The sequence below is a fragment of the Pelophylax lessonae genome (assembly GCF_965119305.1).
Source record: "Pelophylax lessonae genome assembly, chromosome: 1".
NCBI classification, from domain to species: domain Eukaryota; kingdom Metazoa; phylum Chordata; class Amphibia; order Anura; family Ranidae; genus Pelophylax; species Pelophylax lessonae.
The window spans coordinates 805,090,037-805,107,666 of NC_138768.1; the positions used below are offsets into that span (position 1 = coordinate 805,090,037).

Below are 17,630 nucleotides of genomic sequence, written 5' to 3' on the forward strand. Positions count from 1 at the left end.
GATGAGTTACTGCATGCATGTTCACGCATTTTTTAAGCGTTCCAGTGTATTTTTTTCCCCCTCTTTTTTCTTCATCTTAATAGTCAGTTCACACCACAAAAACACACTCTGGATGCGTGCTTGCTTACATTTCACACCACAAAAACTCACCCCAGATGCGTTTCTGCATGCATGTTTTTGATGTGGTTCCAGTGCATTTTTTTCCCCTAGTTTTTTAGCTTTCCAGGGGGGTTTTCAGGTGATGCACTCCGGTGCATTTTTGTTACATTTAGAATCGTTCCAGTGCATTCTGGTGCGTTTTGCCACGTTCCAGTACAGTTCTGTGCAGAAAAAAAAAAGCAGCATGTTCTACTTTTTTTTCTGGAACTGGCACGCACTGGAACTGCAGGCAGTGGTGTGAGCTATACCATCGGAAACCATTCAACCTTCTATCCATGGATTTTTGATGCAGAAGAAAAATGCACTGGACTGCATGGGGTGTGAACAGGCCCTGAATTAGTTATTTATGCAGCAGTAGAACATGCATAGAATGGCATTGGTTAATTCTGAATTATTGAAGGCCAAAGTAATTTTGCGTATGGGCCACCGCATGAATTCAGGGTCAACATATAAACATCAATAGCGCATAATTGCACATTAGACATTGTTGATACTTTCACATCAGCCTTGAGCATCAGTGGTGACCAATAGAGTCCATTCAGATTAACACAAAACTTGATGCATACAGAGTAAAATAAGCAGCTTTGTTCTATTATTTTCTATGCTGCTGAATGTGGCACATCTGCGGTTACATACAGATGTGTACAAAACTACACGCATCTTTGTGCAATGTTTTGAGGCCTGTGTGAATGATTCCTCATTACATTTAAAATAGTGTTTAAAATCAAAATGAGAAATAATAAAAATAAAAACCAAAAGGAAAAAAAAAAAAAAAAAACACACAAAGCAGGTGCCAAAAGATTTCCAGGAAGTATGGCAGCATCTAACATATACACACACACATATATATATATATATATATATATATATATATATATACACACACACACACATACATACATTATATAATATAAATAGATAATGATAAATAAATAAGAGCAGCGCTAAAAACTGTACATGTGTGCAAAACATACTATAGACATCAAATGAATGAAGTGACACTCATGTGAAAAAAAATGTCAAAGAAAACAATCCTCAGTAATGCAATAAGCCCCGGTTCACGCTAGGGCGACCTGGACCTGGTCGCCTCACAGGTCGCCGCAGGTCGCCTCCCAGAGGGAAGCTGCGGACCCGTTCTAATAGGAGCGACACAAGTCGCTCCGACCTAGAAAAAGGGTCCGGAGCTTCTTTGGGGCGACCAGGAGGCGACCGCCATAGACTTATATGTTATGAAGTCCGTGGCGACCGCGATCTCGGAGGTCGCCCCGGGAAGTAGCGTCGCGTGTATGTGAACCGGCGCTAAGAGGAAACATAGTCCATATTGATAATAAAGAAATTCCCAAGTAAAAGAGGACTTCCAAACAAAAAATAAATGTGGCGATAGTGAAAGATTCCAACACAGACAGGATATAACCAGATAGTTCACTATGTTTGCACTATCTGGTTATTTTAATTTATGTACCACCATAGGTGTGCGCACAGGGTGTGCCAGGTGTGCCCAGGCACACCCTAATCATCCTGTGCCACACAGATTCCCCCTACTGCCCTGGCTCCCCTCCCCCTTAACCCCACAGCTCTTCCAGCTTCCCTCCTCTCCAGCCGGCTGTTGCTGTGGGGATGTTTTAGGATGAGTGGGGAAAGGGGCCGGTAAATATATAATTTGCCAGCCCCCTCCCTTTCTGTTTAAACATCATGAGTGATCGGTAGTGTGTGTGTTTGAGCTTTGGTGTGCACACCCTAATGCATTAGGCTGCGCACACCTATGTGTACCATCCGTTTGGAAGTCTGGGTATCCCTTTGCTGAATATCCCCAGTCATCCTGGCATCAACATCTGGCAACTGTATGCTGTATGAAGAGACCTGCTACCATAATCTGCTTTGAACCACCCATATTCTATATAGAATTTTGGGTCCATACTTTTTGGTGGGCGCATTCATATTATCCTGTCGGTGTTGGAATCTATCACCACATTTATTTTTTGTTTGGAAGTGCCCTTTCACTTGGGACTTTCTTTATTATCAATATGGACTATATTTCCTCTTATTTCCATTACCGATGATTGTTTTCTTTGACATTTTTTTTGACATGAGTGTCACTTCATTCATTTGATGTCTATAGTATGTTTTGCACATGTACAGTTTTTAGCGCTGCACTTATTTATCATTTTTACCACTACTTATGTCAGGTTGAAGTGCTGGCAGCTTTCACAGATTATTGAGTTAGCGCGGTTTGATTTTATCTAAATATAAATAGATAAGTAAACCTTACCAATAAAAGTATTTTACTTGCTCGTATTTGGTCTGGTAAATATACAGTACCATAAAAAGGGTTTTGTTTGATAAGTACATAAAATACCTGGAATTCTAATAAACCTCCTGTCTTAGGGGGTGCTCCTCAATAGATACAGTGGAGTAAGGACGTTTTCACACTGCTGCCCCCACAGTTTCCATGCAGCACAGTGTATCCTCGGGTTTCATGCTTGTTTCCCATGCTTACTCGTGGACTCTTTTAGATTGGGTGTGTTATGTGCATTTTCTGAAAGCACACCAAAAGTCCTGCACGCTGAATCTTTGGTGCACTTTCAGAAAACGCACCAAAAGTGCCCGATCTAACAGAAGTCTATGGGAAAGTGTAAGTAACCCACACAAAAACCCCAGGTACACTGCGTTACAGGAAAACCACACTGGAGCAGTACGAAAGTGCCCTAAGCGTGGTCACCACAGGACAGGTAGTGCTTCACTTGACAGAAATACAAGGTGAACATAAAAAGGGAAAAAAAAAAAAGTCTGAAAAAAAGAAAAAAAAACAAATTCAGGCAAGAAAATCTAAGAACCAGTACATTGGGTTTTGGTTTTAGATTACATTTTAAAAACATCACAAATTGTGATCATTTGCTTTCTAGGTTTTCCAAAAGACTTTGTTTCCAACAACAGAAAGCAATTCATGAAAGAAAAAAAAAAAAATGGTAATACAACCCACAACTTGTTAACACCAAACTATTACTGTCCAGGTGGATGTATACCCAAGACATAAAATAACTGCTGGAACATATACAAACATATAAGGGTTAAAGAGGTGACATGCATCCCCTTCTAGAGGAGAATGCTGCCACAGATTTCCTTCAGTGCGAGGCTTTATTTATGGTAAAAGTAAGAAAGGGAGCAGAATGGGGGAGGGTTTCTGCCTTTTTATTACCTTTTAGAGTCCATTCACTTTAGCGCGACTTGTCAGGCGACTTGTCAGCCTCACAAGTCGCAGTATGTCGCGGTCCATTGATTAGCACAGGACCCGTTCTAATAGGAGCGACACAAGTCGCTCCGACTTAGAAAAAGGGTCCTGTACTACTTTCGGGCGACCTCGGAGCGACTTGCATAGACTTCCATTATGTGAAGTCTCTGCAAGTCACGCCGAAGTCATGGTGCACAGCGGTGCACACGACTTCACAGGTCGCCCCCCAAAGTCGTGTCGCACTAGTCTGAATGGGCTCTTATCCATTCCAGCAAGACACAAAGCACGTTTATGTTGGGTTTAGCGCCACATCATAGCTTTTGTCACTTTGCCAATCAGCTTGATGTAAAATATGACATTTCCTAATACATTATAGTGGTTTAATCACAGTGCAAAATCTGGTGCAGAAATTAATCAGCTTCCAGGTTTTTTTTTTTTTTATTGTCAAAGCTTAGGGCCCCTTTCACACTTGGGACTGTAAAGTCGTACGACAAGTCCTACTCCATGATTTCCCATGGGAACTGTTCATATCTGTGAGTCCCTGCACTACTTTGGTCAGACTTTGATGCGCTTTGAGGTCCATAGACATAAGCACTGCTTCAAGTCCAGTCACAGCTGCACCAGATATTGCACTCTCCAATTGTAGTAAAGTCTTGTACAAACAATGAGAATATCGAATGGATGGATTGTCCATTTTTCTTTGCATGCTAGTCTCATATCGAAAACAAATGAATTAATTAAAAGTCTTGTAAGACAGAATACAACTTCGAAAGTGATGTAATGTGTTGTATTGTAATGTTTTCTTTTTTTTTTTTTTACACCTGCAAAAAGGTGTGTGATTATTTTTTTTTGTAAAAGGTGAGCTTATTTTATTTGGACACAGCTGAGGGGAAATTTATGAACGAGGCAGCATGTAGAATAAAATCTTGCCTTAAAACCTGCCTCACTGTTCCTGTTTAGCGTTGCCTAGCTGTGCTACAGAACTGAAAAATGTCCCCCAATGTGTTTAATTGCAGGTATAGAAATCATTTTTATCCCTGCTCATTCTATCCTCCAGGCACATGTCTACTAACACAATAATATTTTGGGACAGTATTCACTTTTGAATACCCTTTAGTTATAATAGCTTTTCAGAAATTTTGTCTTATTGTGTAAGCGTCCCTGGGTCTGGTTTCCACCAGATATAATATCTGCAAGGCATTTGCATGTTATTTCCATTTTTGTGCAAAAAGAAAAAAAAAAAACATGACCCCAGTGTCTGTACTGTAGAAGAGACATTAGAACAAAAGCTTTCTAGGAAGACAGGAGTGATGAGAACATTGTGCTTCAAGAACAGAGGCCATACAACCACTTTCATCAAAACGTAAAATAATGAAAAAAATAACAGGTTGTGTATTTACTACTCACCTCTTTACCACCATTTCTTATGATGCCTTGACCACTGGTGACTGGCAAACCATGCCTCTCTCATTTCATAAAACATTGAACCCACTGGAGTTTATAAGAGCTATAAAACCATATTATAAGCTCTATATTTCGGGCAGATTGAGGACACGGCAGCAGGTTCCAGAAGCGCTAGATGCAATACACTTAACCCGCTTTGTGGCAACTACAGGCAGTCCCCGGGTTACAAACAAGATAGGGACTGTATGTTTGTTCCCAAGTCGAATTTGTTTGGAAGCCGGAAAAACTGAATTTTTGTAAAATCTTACCTGTAAAATTCCTTTCTCTGAGTCCTCCCACAGTCGCCGCCTCTTCATATTCGTCACTAATGGGGTTATTGACCTTTGCTCCGTAGGAGTAGCTAGGCAACAGAATATATTATCATCAAAGCTTTTAGCATATCCCACCCCCAGGGGGTGGTCCCCTCAGTCAATACCTCCTTGCTTCCTGCATACAAACTCAGTTTCAGTAGAATAGCAGTAGAGTATATAAACAAACCCCAAAAGAGGGGCGGGGGCGGCGACTGTCGGAGGACTCAGAGAAAGGAATTTTACAGGTAAGATTTTACAAAAATTCCGTTTTCTCTTACGTCCTCCGACAGTCGCCGCCTCTTTATATTCGTCACTAATGGGGATGTCCCAAAGCAGTGTAGACATGAGGGGTGGGAAAACAGCAGCCGCGCCTAAAGCAACGCAATACCCACATCAGAGAAAGGAACATTACCAAAGTAAGAGAACCAACTGGGCAACAGGAAAACTTGCTCAACAGGAGCAACAACCCAGGAAAAAACAAGTAACTCAGGGGTAAAAACACCCTAACAGCCAAGGGCCCAAATAAGGGACCCTAAGGCACTGCCGCACTAAGGACTTTACGGCCAAAAGAAGCATCTGCCGATGCCTGAACATCCACTTTGTAAAATTTGGAGAAGGTGTGAACGGACGACCAAGTCGCCGCCTTACACACCTGGGCCACAGAAGCCCGATGATGACAGGCCCAAGACGTACTCAGAGATCTGGTAGAGTGCGCCTTCACAGGCACGGGAGGAACCTTCCCCCTCAAAGCATAGGCCTGCTCAATGGTCTGTCTGATCCATTTGGCGATGGTAGAAGCCGATGCCGCCATACCCTTCCGAGGTCCCTCAGGAAGGACAAAGAGAGAATCCGACTTGCGAAAGGATTTCGTCGATGACAGGTAAACCCTGATCGCCCGAACAACATCTAAGGAATGCAAAGCCACCTCCTTCGGATGCTTAGGCTTCGCGCAAAGCGAAGGCAAGACAATGTCCTCATTGAGGTGAAATTCAGAAATTCTCTTCGGAAGAAAAGATGGGTTAGGTCGCAAGACCACCTTATCCAAGTGAATCACCAAATACGGAGACTTGCAAGACAAGGCCGCCAGCTCCGACACCCTGCAAACCGAAGTAATCGATACTAAGAAGGCAACCTTCTTGGACAACAAAGACAACGAGATCTCCCTGATATTCTCAAAAGGAGCATGTTGTAACACGGACAGAACAAGGTTAAAATCCCATGGAGGCAAAGGCTCCCTCCTAGGAGGGACCAAATGTCGCACCCCTTGAACAAAGGTGCTAACCAAAGAGTTAGACGCCACAGGACGTTGAAAAAGAACGGCCAGCGCAGAAATCTGACCCTTAATCGTGGACAACGCCAAACGCTGGTCCACACCCGTTTGAAGGAAAGCCAACACTCTCGATACCGAGTATGAGCGAGGGGAATACCCCCTGGACTCACACCAGGCAAAATACGCCTTCCAAGTACGGTAGTAAATCTTCCCTGAAGAGGCCTTCCTGGCCTTGATCAAAGTGGGAATGACCTCAGGGGAGAGACCCCTATCCTTCAGGACCTGGCTTTCAACAGCCAGGCCGTTAAAGCCAGCGACTGTAAAGCAGGGTGGAATATCGGCCCTTGAGACAGAAGGTCTGCTCGAAGAGGCAGACGCCACGGAGCGTCGACCGCCAGATTCACGAGGTCTGCGTACCAAGACAGGCGAGGCCAGTCCGGTGCCACCAGAATCACCGTTTTCGGTTCCGAGGCCAACTTGCGAAGGAACCTGGACAGCAGCTGAATCGGTGGAAAGGCATACATCAGACGATACTGATGCCAGGGCGTCACTAACGCGTCTGAGGCATCTGCCCGAGGATCACGCATCCTTGCCACGAACCTTTCCACCTTGTGATTTAGACGAGACGCGAACAGGTCCACATCTGGGGACCCCCACTTCGCGCATAACATCTGGAAGACATCCGGGTGAAGGGACCATTCCCCCTGGTCCAGGGTCTGGCGGCTCAGATAATCCGCCTGCCAGTTTTCCACCCCCGGAATGTGAACTGCAGAGATCGCCGGGACGTGCGTCTCGGCCCAAGACAGAATGTCGGCTACTTCCCAAGCCGCCCGGGCACTCCTGGTGCCCCCTTGGTGGTTGATGTAGGCCACCGCTGTGGCATTGTCAGTCTGCACCCGAACTGGACGGCCCTGAAGCCTGTCCGTCCAACGCAGAAGACAGAGAGATATCGCTCGCAATTCCAGAATGTTGATCGGAAGGGAGGATTCCTCCTCCGACCAAGTTCCCTGGGCGGACAAATCGCCCAGAACACCACCCCAGCCCGACAGGCTGGCATCCGTGGTAATCACCGTCCACGACAAAGGACGAAAGGACTTGCCCCCCCGACACCGCCGGGGACTGGAGCCACCACAAAAGACCCCTTCGGGTGAGATGGCTTAACGACAGCCGCAGATCCAGAGATTGCGGACGCCCGTCCCACTTGGCCAGGACCTCCGCCTGAAGCTCCCGTGTGTGAAACTGGGCGAAGGGAATCGCCTCGAAGGCCGAAACCATCAATCCCAGACACCTCATACACGTCCGGAGGGACGAGCACTGATTGTCCCTGAGAGACCTGACTTCGCACTGAAGTGTCCGAAGCTTGTCTTCCGGCAGGAAGACCTTCGCTTGAACAGAATCCAGAATCATCCCCAGGTAGGGAAGACGAACCGACGGACACAACGTCGATTTTGGAAAATTTATCGTCCAGCCGAATTCCTGCAGAGTCTGCATCGTGATGGACAGGTCGTTCACCAGACCCTGTCTGGTCGCGGACCGAATCAGGATATCGTCCAGATACCCCAGGACAGAAATGCCCTGGGCCCTCAGTAAAGCCAGAACCGGCGCAAGCACCTTGGTGAAAACCCGCGGAGCCAAAGCGAGACCGAAGGGTAACGCCACGAATTGATAATGACCCTCCGCAATGGCAAAACGAAGGTACCTCTGGTGACCCTCTAAAATGGGGATGTGTAGGTACGCATCCTTCAAGTCGATGGAGGCCATGAATTCCCCAGGAACCAGGGCAGCCACCATCGAGCTCAGGGATTCCATGCGAAACTTGCGAACCCGCACAAAGCGGTTCAGAGCTTTCAAGTCCAGAATCGGACGTACTTTGCCCTCCTTTCTGGGCACAGTGAACAGATTGGAATAGAACCCCCGAAATCTGTCCCGATGAGGCACAGGAACCACCACTCCCTGGGCCCGCAGGTCCCGCACCGTCAGGTGCAGATCCTGCAAGCACTCCGGAGTCAGCTGAAAGTTTGAGGGGAAAAATCTGCCCGCCGGCCGAGAGAGAAACTCGATCTTGTATCCAGATCGAACGATTTCCTGAACCCACCTGTCCCGGAGGCGGTCCAGCCAGGGTTGAAGAAAACCGAGCAAACGTCCCCCCACCCCAGAAACGGGTGAGGGCGCCCCTTCAGGCCGCATTGTTATGGGCAGCGGATCCGGACTGGCCGGACTTCTGCTTACCCGCCCACGGCTTCTTCTGGGAGCCTTGGCCTTTGAAGAGCTTGCCCTTATAGTGTGACCGAAAGGCACGAAAGGACCCCTGAGAGGGCCTAAACGAAGCATTCTTCTTACCGCGAACAAACTTATTCTTGTTAGATTGGGGCAAGAGAGTGCTCTTACCCCCAGAAATACCCTTTATCAGGGTATCCAAAGATTTGCCAAAAAGGCGGGATCCCGAGTAGGGCAAATTTGCCAGAGTCTTGCGAGAAGATTGGTCAACCGACCAACATTTCAACCATATCAGGCGACGGTTCAAGACCGCCACACTAGAAAGGCGCGCCGCCAAAGGGACCATATCCAAGTCCGCATCACACAAATACATGACACCCTGATGAATCTGATCCACCATAGCCAAAGTTGTCGGCGGGGCAGAGTCAGCCACCAGAGTGCGCCTGAGCACCTGCGTCCAATCCGCAATAGCCTGGGCTGCCATAATGGAAGCAAAAATAGGCTTCAGCATAGAGCCAGCAACCGTATAAGCATGACGGGCCAGAGATTCCAATCTCCTGTCCGTCAGGTGCCGGAACACCGGGGTATCCTCAGCAGGGATCGCAGTTGATTTATTCAAAATCGCCACCGCGTGATCCACCTGAGGCGGTACACACCAACGCTCATCATTAGCCGGTGTAAAGGGATAACGCAGCTTGAATCTACTCGGCACAGCAAAAGGCTTTTTTAAATTGTGCCATTGCTCATCAACCACGCGCTGAAATTCCGTAGAGCAAGGAAAAACCTGCGATGTTTTGCGTTTCCTCTGCGTCCCATAAGAGGACATCAAAGCAGGAGGACATGGTTCATCCTGCAAATGCAGTGTTTGCTTGATAGAAGCAACCAACTCATCCATGAGTGCAAGCTCTTCAGACGAGCCAGGGGGAGAATTATCAACCCCTTCCACCTCAGCCTCCCCGTCGGACACCACAAGGTCCAGGGATGAGTGAGACCCTGAGAAGGGCACTCCAGCCATAGCAGCCCCATCGCCCTCCGAATCAGAGGAAATAGACACCCTGGGACGTTTTGTGGATCGATCAGCCACCAGCATCTGCACCTGAGCAGCTAAGTTAGCCACAATAGTGGCCAGATCAGCCCCCTCGGGGGAAGCAGCAGCCCCTTGGCCCCCCACCAGGGTGGGAGGAAACTTGCAATCCTGAGAATCCATGCCCCAGCAAAAAATTAATAAAGGGTACTGCCCCTTTAAGATCGCGGCGAGCGCTGCCCACCGCACCCACTGAACACACTGACCCCCACAGGGATAAGAAACTGGGCAAGGAATACAGGAAAAAAAGAGATATAAAACCTGGAGAGCTCACACAGGCTGCTGCACCGATCGCTGTCCCAGAGGAAAAGGAAGTGATGCAAGACTGACCGCCCCTATGAAGCCTCTGCAAGGCTACACAAACATGGCCGCTCGGCTGAGGACAAAACCCTGGGCAAAGAGAACATGGCGCTGACATGTGGGATCGATCGCCGCTCAAAATGGCGGTGTTTGGCGCCAAAAACGTGTGCAGTACCTCACAGGACCTGCCACCATAATTTTTGCCCCAGAAAAATGGCAGATCGCCGCACAGCATGTCTAAAATCTTACTGCTTCATATGACACCCAGCAGAGCGGGAGAGCCCCCCCCCTCACAGCCCACACACAGGCAGCAAGTGCACACAGGAGCTGACAGGGAGCACAGCAGTCACACAGACATGCAGGGTCACACAGTCCCAGACTGACACCCAAAAGACAGGTCCCCACATAGAGATACACTTACCAGTCCGGATGGCGTGGGGAGCCTGCTCCAGCGACCAAACCGCAGTACAGAGGACAGTGAGTGTCGCAAGCATGACGCAGTGGAGTTGCGGTGCGAAACCGCAATGGCGTCCAGTGAGGTAGCTACCTCACCGATTGCATCCCTGCAGCGAACAGGGATGGGTCGTTCAATGTGCCAGGGCAAAACCTAAGCTGAACGCTCGATGGCAGGCTGGGAAGCCCATGGCCCTGAGCCCTGGGATCCAGGGTGGCCAGACTGAGACCCAGCTCCGCACGATCATCTTCATCAGAAGAACTAACTAATGCTGGAAATAAACAGCTAAGTAAAAGAAAGAGAAAAAACTTCAAATAAAATCAAAAAAGAGAAAAGTGGCTGAGACTAAGAGCCCCAGCACAGAAACAGCCTGCGTACTCCTGAGCTAGGCATATGAAACTGAGTTGGTATGCAGGAAGCAAGGAGGTATTGACTGAGGGGACCACCCCCTGGGGGTGGGATATGCTAAAAGCTTTGATATTAATATATTCTGTTGCCTAGCTACTCCTACGGAGCAAAGGTCAATAACCCCATTAGTGACGAATATGAAGAGGCGGCGACTGTCGGAGAACGTAAGAGAAAGGTACATTTTTTAAAGTGTAGCTCCAGCCAAAAAAAAAAATTTTTTTAGGGTTTTTTGGATAGCATAGGGAAGGGTTAACACCCCTCTATAATTTGTTTTGCTGTCTGTACCCCTGTTCCAACACTTTCACCTCACTTTCTGTTCATAGGACAATTGGATTTTAAAATTCTGGGTTGTTGAAAAGTAAGGATTGGTGATAAAGCTTCAGTGGAGACACCTTTTTTCCCCATGAGAACTCTTACAGGAGTGAGTTTCTCTTCCTAGGGGTGGATTTCCACTTACTACCTGTTGTCTCCCTCCGTTTACAAGTCGGATGTTTGTAACCCGAGACCGCCCATACTGACAATTGGAGTCTTTTTATATTGCCGATAATTTTAAAGGGCATTCAGCATTTTAATATGAACACCACAGATAACTTGCCTATGAGCTCCACAATGCTACCACTGCGGCTGCGGCTCTGAGACTCATCCCGACAAATGCTGATATGCTGAATGCTTCCAGAAGATGTCAGGACATGGAGCAGCTCAATAGGAGGAGTCCTGAATATCTGCTGCAGCAGCTCCAGAGCACCTGTCACCACATTGTGATCTCTGTGCTGAGTAAAATATAACGTCAGTTCATAAACCTGGGGAAAAAAAAAAAAACATGAGTCAATCACTCACTTCAGGTGTCCATACATAGTCCAAGTGATCCTTTCTGAATTGTCATGATCTTCTATGGGTTTTTAATCATGCAGGGAGATTTTCAAAATCATTGGACAATCTTCCTGTGAGCGACCCAACTATCAATTATCTGCATAGTAGAAGGAGCAGAGCTCACATGTAGGATACAGGCAACAATAACCACTTCAGCTCTGGAAGGTTTTACCCCCTTTATGACCACAGCATTTTTGCTGTTCAGCACTGCTCTACTTTAACTGGTAATTGTGCGGTCATTCAATACTGTACCCAAACTAAATTTTTATCTTTTTTTTCACATAAATGGAGCTTTCTTTTTCTGTTTTTTGCTCACCATTGTGTTTTTATTTTTTTGGGATATAAAAAAAACAAACTAGGATTTTGCAAAAAGCACTATCATTTCTGCTATTAAAAAAAAAAAAAAAATCCAATAAAAAAGAAAATACAATTTATTGATACATTTATGCCAAAATGTATTCTGCTACATGTCTATGGTAAAAAAAAAAAAATACCAATAAGTGTTAATGAATTGGTTTGTGTGAAAGTTATAGTGTCTACAAACTATTGTATGTATACTGGAACATACGTAGCTATAGATGCTATACTGTAATGGTGGTGATCAATGACTTCTAGTGTGACTGATAGGGTGGCAGGCAATTTGGCGCTAAGACACTATCTGGGAGGGTCACTAACGTGACACTGACATCGCTAGTGACACTAATACAGGGATAACACTGTACACCGACATTGTACTAATGACATTGACTGGGAAGGGGTTAACATCTAGGGGTAATTAAAGGGTTAATCAAGTGCCTAACAACGTGTAATGTGTGTACAATGTGCTGCTTTACTTTACTGTCTTTTTTCCCCCCAAAACAGCCAAATCGCTGTTCCTTGAACACAGAGTTCTGTGCAACTGTAAATACAGAAATGTGTGTTATTGGCCACAGCTGATCAGCTGACCAAAATCATTGGCTGAAAAAAGCTGCAAAACTTGGGCTGTGTCCAATCAGAACATGGGTCGTGCGCAAGTGCGTGCCAAACCCAGCAGAAAGGCCACAACGTGGCAGTACCTTACCCAGCCTGCAACTGCCACCAGCCCACAGTACAACTACTGCGGGTGGGCGGCAAGTGGTTAAACAAGTATCACAGTGCATCCCAGCATGCAAGCAGCTTGTTCCAAAATTTGCAGACAACTCCCGCCATATTTGACCTCTTCTAATCTGGTTGCCCAATAGCATGTCATGAAATACAGCAAAATGCATATTTTAAAAAACAGTAAAGGGTGGGTGACATTCTTTGCTTGCCATGAAACAAGGTATTGATGAATACCTGTGTTAGCTGCTCTTGAGATGGAGATATTTCGGCTTCTTTTCGAGTAACTCCAAAGCTGCCTTTCAGACTGGTGTCTTTCACTTGTTGTTGTAGTAATGGGATTAGGTAGCGTAGTGTTAATAAGACTCCCAAGATTAAAAGAGTTGGCTGTTCATCCTCAACAGGAATAAGAAGACCTGCAGAGTTTAGATAAGCAAGAGTGAAACATCTGCAATTCAAATCACTGGGCTGTGTTAGTTAAAGTGAATCGGATAATTATACAAAGGTTCAAACAATCCCGAACTGCAAAAGGAATACGGGTTCCAAATGTACACCCCAATGTCTGTGTCCCCTTAAAGCCAAACTTAAAGCCCAACTCAAGGCAAACAGCTAGTGGAGGAGGCAGACCTTTTAATCATCTGCCCGTCCTCAATATATTGTGTTTCATTCATAGAAGCTATAGTTCAGCTAGGAGGAAAGGTTGGGCATAGTCAGGCAATCTTGAGGAGTACCTATGTAAGCCCCCTTAGTTCTTTTAACCCCTGCTGCACCAGTAGATTACAGCGGTACGGGCAGGCATTGAAGGAGGAAGATTTCTGCTAATCAAGGACACACCAGCACAAAGGCACACTACTCACCCAAAGCATAACTTCACCCAATCTACACCCCTCCTCTTTATCAATTAGCAGTTTTTTGGGGTGGTGGGGGGAGGGAGTTCGTGAGCAGAATCCTAGTTTTGACAGGATTGATTCGCCATGGCGATCCACGCAGAAGTTGCCTCCTCCCTACCACACAGCCTTTGGGGACACATCACAGGTCTCAGAAGACTACAGGACCATTCAAAAAGTGCAGCATGGGTGGCGCAGTGGAAAGATGGCTGTGAATCTTCACTGACTGGATCCCTAGGCAGTAAACAGTCTCTATATAAAAATTTACAGTCATGAGCGTAAATCCTTAAAAACGAGCCCAGTTCTTAGGACCTGCAGTTGACTACGTACTAAGCTGCATCAAGTAGTTTTGATATTCCTGATGACTTGTATGGAGAGAAAAGCAATTCTGACACAAACAAAAGCCTGTGTACACAGGCGCTATTTTAATATTCTGCATGCTCCTCTGTGTTGTCCTACAATAAGTAAGTCTCTGTGGAAGTTTACCCAAGAGGACGTTGAGAAGCCACGTGTAGAAATACTGCGTTCTCCGGGAATGCTGGCAGATTTGGACGGCAGAACCAGCTGCTGTGCGGCGGATTGCAGGCGAACTTGATTTTAGATTGGCTACAAAAGCTTTTAGTAGAACCTGTAATATATACACACACAAGGATTACACAACATAACAAAACATTAAAAAAAGAACAAAATCCTTCTATTGACATAATACTATATAAAATGATCTTTCTAAGCGCTGTGCCTGATAACTGAGAAATGTGCTCTTCTTTGACATTTGTTTTTCAAAAGTCACCTACAGACATTAGATTGTAGTGACACACGATCCAAGAGATCCAAAGATCTTCTATACAAAATATTTCACAATATGGCCAAAGGTTTGTGGACACCTGACCATGGGTTTGGTGGACATCCAAATTTCAAACCCATGGTCATTAGAATGAAGTTAGCTCCCCTTTGTAGCCTTGACAGCCTTTGCTCTTCTAGGAAGGCTTTCCTCAAGATCTTGGAGTGTTGGCCTAACATCAGAACCTGACCTCACAGACATAAATAACTGGCTCCCAAATGCTGATCCAATTCATCTCACAGGTTTTCAGTGGAGTTGAGGTAAGGGCTCTGTTTGGGCTAGTCAAGTTTCTCCTCAAACCCATTAAAAACTTTATGGAGATGGCTTGGTCTATTGGGGCAGAGCCATGCTAAGGGGCTTCCCCAAACTGTTCCCACAGGTTCGAAGCACACAACTGTCTAAAATGTATGCTGTAGAATTACCAGTACCCTTCACTGGACACAACTGAAACTAATAATTATGAAGGGTGTCCACATACCCTTGGTTATAGTGTAGGTGTGGTGATCAGGTTTCCATAAACTTTGGCTATAAAGTATTATATTTATCTATTTACATGTATGTTTGAACTAAGTGTCATGGGTCTGCTACCTAAGGGTTAACTTAGTGCAGAGTCTGCAGACTAATTGCAGTAATTGGCAACAGGCTGTTCTATTTAAACTCCTCAGCAGCATTATGTCTTTGCTGTCTGATCTGCAGCTTCCTGTGACCCCTGTTCCTGTTTACCTATTTCTGTGATTGATCTCCTGTACGACACGGCTTGACTTTAGACTTCCCTTGCTTTCTGCCTGCACCTGACCTCAGCTCCCCTCTGACCTTGAACCTGCATGCTCCTTTGGATTCCACGCCGCCCACCTGTTGTTGACCCGGCCTGTGAACTGATTTGTTTGCCTGTGAGCCCCCAGATTGAGAGTGGACTCGGACGTTCCGTCCTTCTGCCTGCCTGCTTGCTGTTGGGATCCTCATAACTGCTGGTTGTCTCCTTTTAAAGCATCTGGGACCTTGGAGCTGCCCACCCAACAGCTGACCCGCCAGGCCCTCATACCATTCTGCTCTCACATGCCACCGGTCTGCTCTACCAGGGGCCGAGAATCAGATACGTAAGGGAGGCCTTCCTCTGCACTATTGGGCTCATCAGTCAGGTACGTGAGAAGTTGACAGTAAGCATGCACGTTTTGGTGTATAAAGTGGATGCTGCTCAACACACATGGAACCCATTCAGCGCTACCGCAATTGAAAGGACACTCCTAGGCGGGAATATGCAGGACTAAGCAGATTCTATCTGAGGCTTTTCACACAAACATATATTTCTTCATATGCCCTTCTGTTGGCATAGCTGTCACCTTTTTAGTTTCCAGCCAATACTAAAAGCTGCCCAACTCCAGGGTGCAGTGCTAGCGCTGGGCAGTCACTGTGGTGATTTTACCAAATACATTCTTCCTAAAAGCTTAGGAGTGTCAGTCAGAACCAGCCTTCAGAAGTTATGAGACTCTGCTGGGGTGGCAACAGTGGGCCAGGCAGGTTCTCTTTAAAATGGACCCTCCTGGAAGAATATGGGATCCCTAATATTCTAATGTCACACATATATGGACAATATTTAAAAAGGTTTATATAGAAGAAAAACACAAGTGTAACCATTAGCCAAAACTTTGTTAACTATGGACAAAATGGGAAAGTGTTATAACCTCTATCAGAATATATTGTAGCCCTGTTGGCGAAATTCCCCCTCACATTTCTTCCCAGTGAAAACTGTGTCACCAAAACAGGACAAAATAAGAAAAATCCAGAATAGGGACATAGATAAAGTCTAACTGCGGCTGGGGCTTTTCCTCTTTCCGATTTTGGAAAAATAAAACGTTTTATAGCTGTTGTGACCCTGTAAGACACCCCCATTGGGATATCCCCCCAAGACGGCCCCAGACATAATTAAACATTTTTCCTGCTCTATCCAAACCTAGTAAAAGTTCTACTTATGGGCCATACACACTATAAGATTTTCTGAAGACTTTTTCCTTTAGATTTACCAAAACCATATAATATGAGGTTAAACCTAAACACTTTCAATTTGTATGCAATCTGGCAGGCCCTTGTACTACATAGAAAAGGTAAATCTGAAGGAAAAAGTCTTCAGAAAATCTTATAGTGTGTATGGCCCTTTAGACATTGGAAACCAAAAGTTGGCCCCAAGCCATTTCATTTCAATTTAAAATATTTTAAAGTAAATTAGAGGCAAAACTTATTTTTTATTTTGGACAGAATAAGGGGAGGGTATAATCCATGGGTGTCCAACCTTTTGGCTTCTCTGGGCCACATTGAGTGTAGAGAAATTTTATCGGGCCGCATGTAAAATATATACTATAGTTAAGGTATACAAGTAATAAAACGCTGCCGTGCCCTTCCCGCGCCGCCACGCCCTGTCCCCCAGCACTAATTTAACACCACTAGAGGATGATAAAATGAAATGCAATCAGTATATGGAGGTTTACTGCAGTAGAGAGCAGAGCCGCTGCTTCCTGTATGGATTTCATATCACTCTGCCTGTGACAGAGCCAGAACTATACAGGAAGTAGGCGGCTCTGTCACTGACTGCAGACATCCTTAGTCTAGGGAGATTGCACGGCACTTGCAGCCTAGTGTGTACCCATCCATTGCAGCCTAAACCGTGCCCATCCAATGTAGCTTCACCAGTGCGCGCCCATCCAATGCAGTCTGCAATGAAGAGAGAGGAGAACCGCTTGATTACACAGAGCGGGGAACTCCCGCTTACCCGGCGACCGCTGTCATACAAAGTCCTGCCTCCTGGACCGGCTCCTATGATAGATGTCACCAATGTGCTGTCTATCATTGGAGCCGATCCAGGAGGCGGGGCTTCATATGACAGTGACCGCAAGGTAAGCAGGAGATCCCCGCTCTGTTTGTAATCTGGCCGCGCTCGTCTTCCCCTCCCCTCTCCTCCAAGGCAGCCTCCGCCTACAGTTAGTTGGAAGTTGCTGTGGCCTGCCCCCGACTCAACTTCCTTCCTCCCCAGCAAAAAAATAAAAAATTGTCAGGGGGCAGTGGGCCGCATTGCCTGTGTTTCTTGG

At 46.0% G+C, this 17,630-nt stretch overlaps 1 protein-coding gene across 1 annotated transcript in view; it reads right to left on the reverse strand.

Moving 5' to 3' along the window:
* The window catches only part of HTT (huntingtin), a 427,987-nt gene that overhangs the window by 316,559 nt on the left and 93,798 nt on the right, over positions 1–17,630 (reverse strand). The window contains exons 7-9 of the mRNA XM_082256463.1: positions 14,196–14,337; positions 13,060–13,238; positions 11,471–11,675 (exon numbers count right to left, since the gene is read on the reverse strand). Of these exons, the coding sequence (XP_082112589.1) occupies positions 11,471–11,675; positions 13,060–13,238; positions 14,196–14,337 (526 nt within the window). The remainder of the gene's footprint in view (positions 1–11,470; positions 11,676–13,059; positions 13,239–14,195; positions 14,338–17,630) is intronic.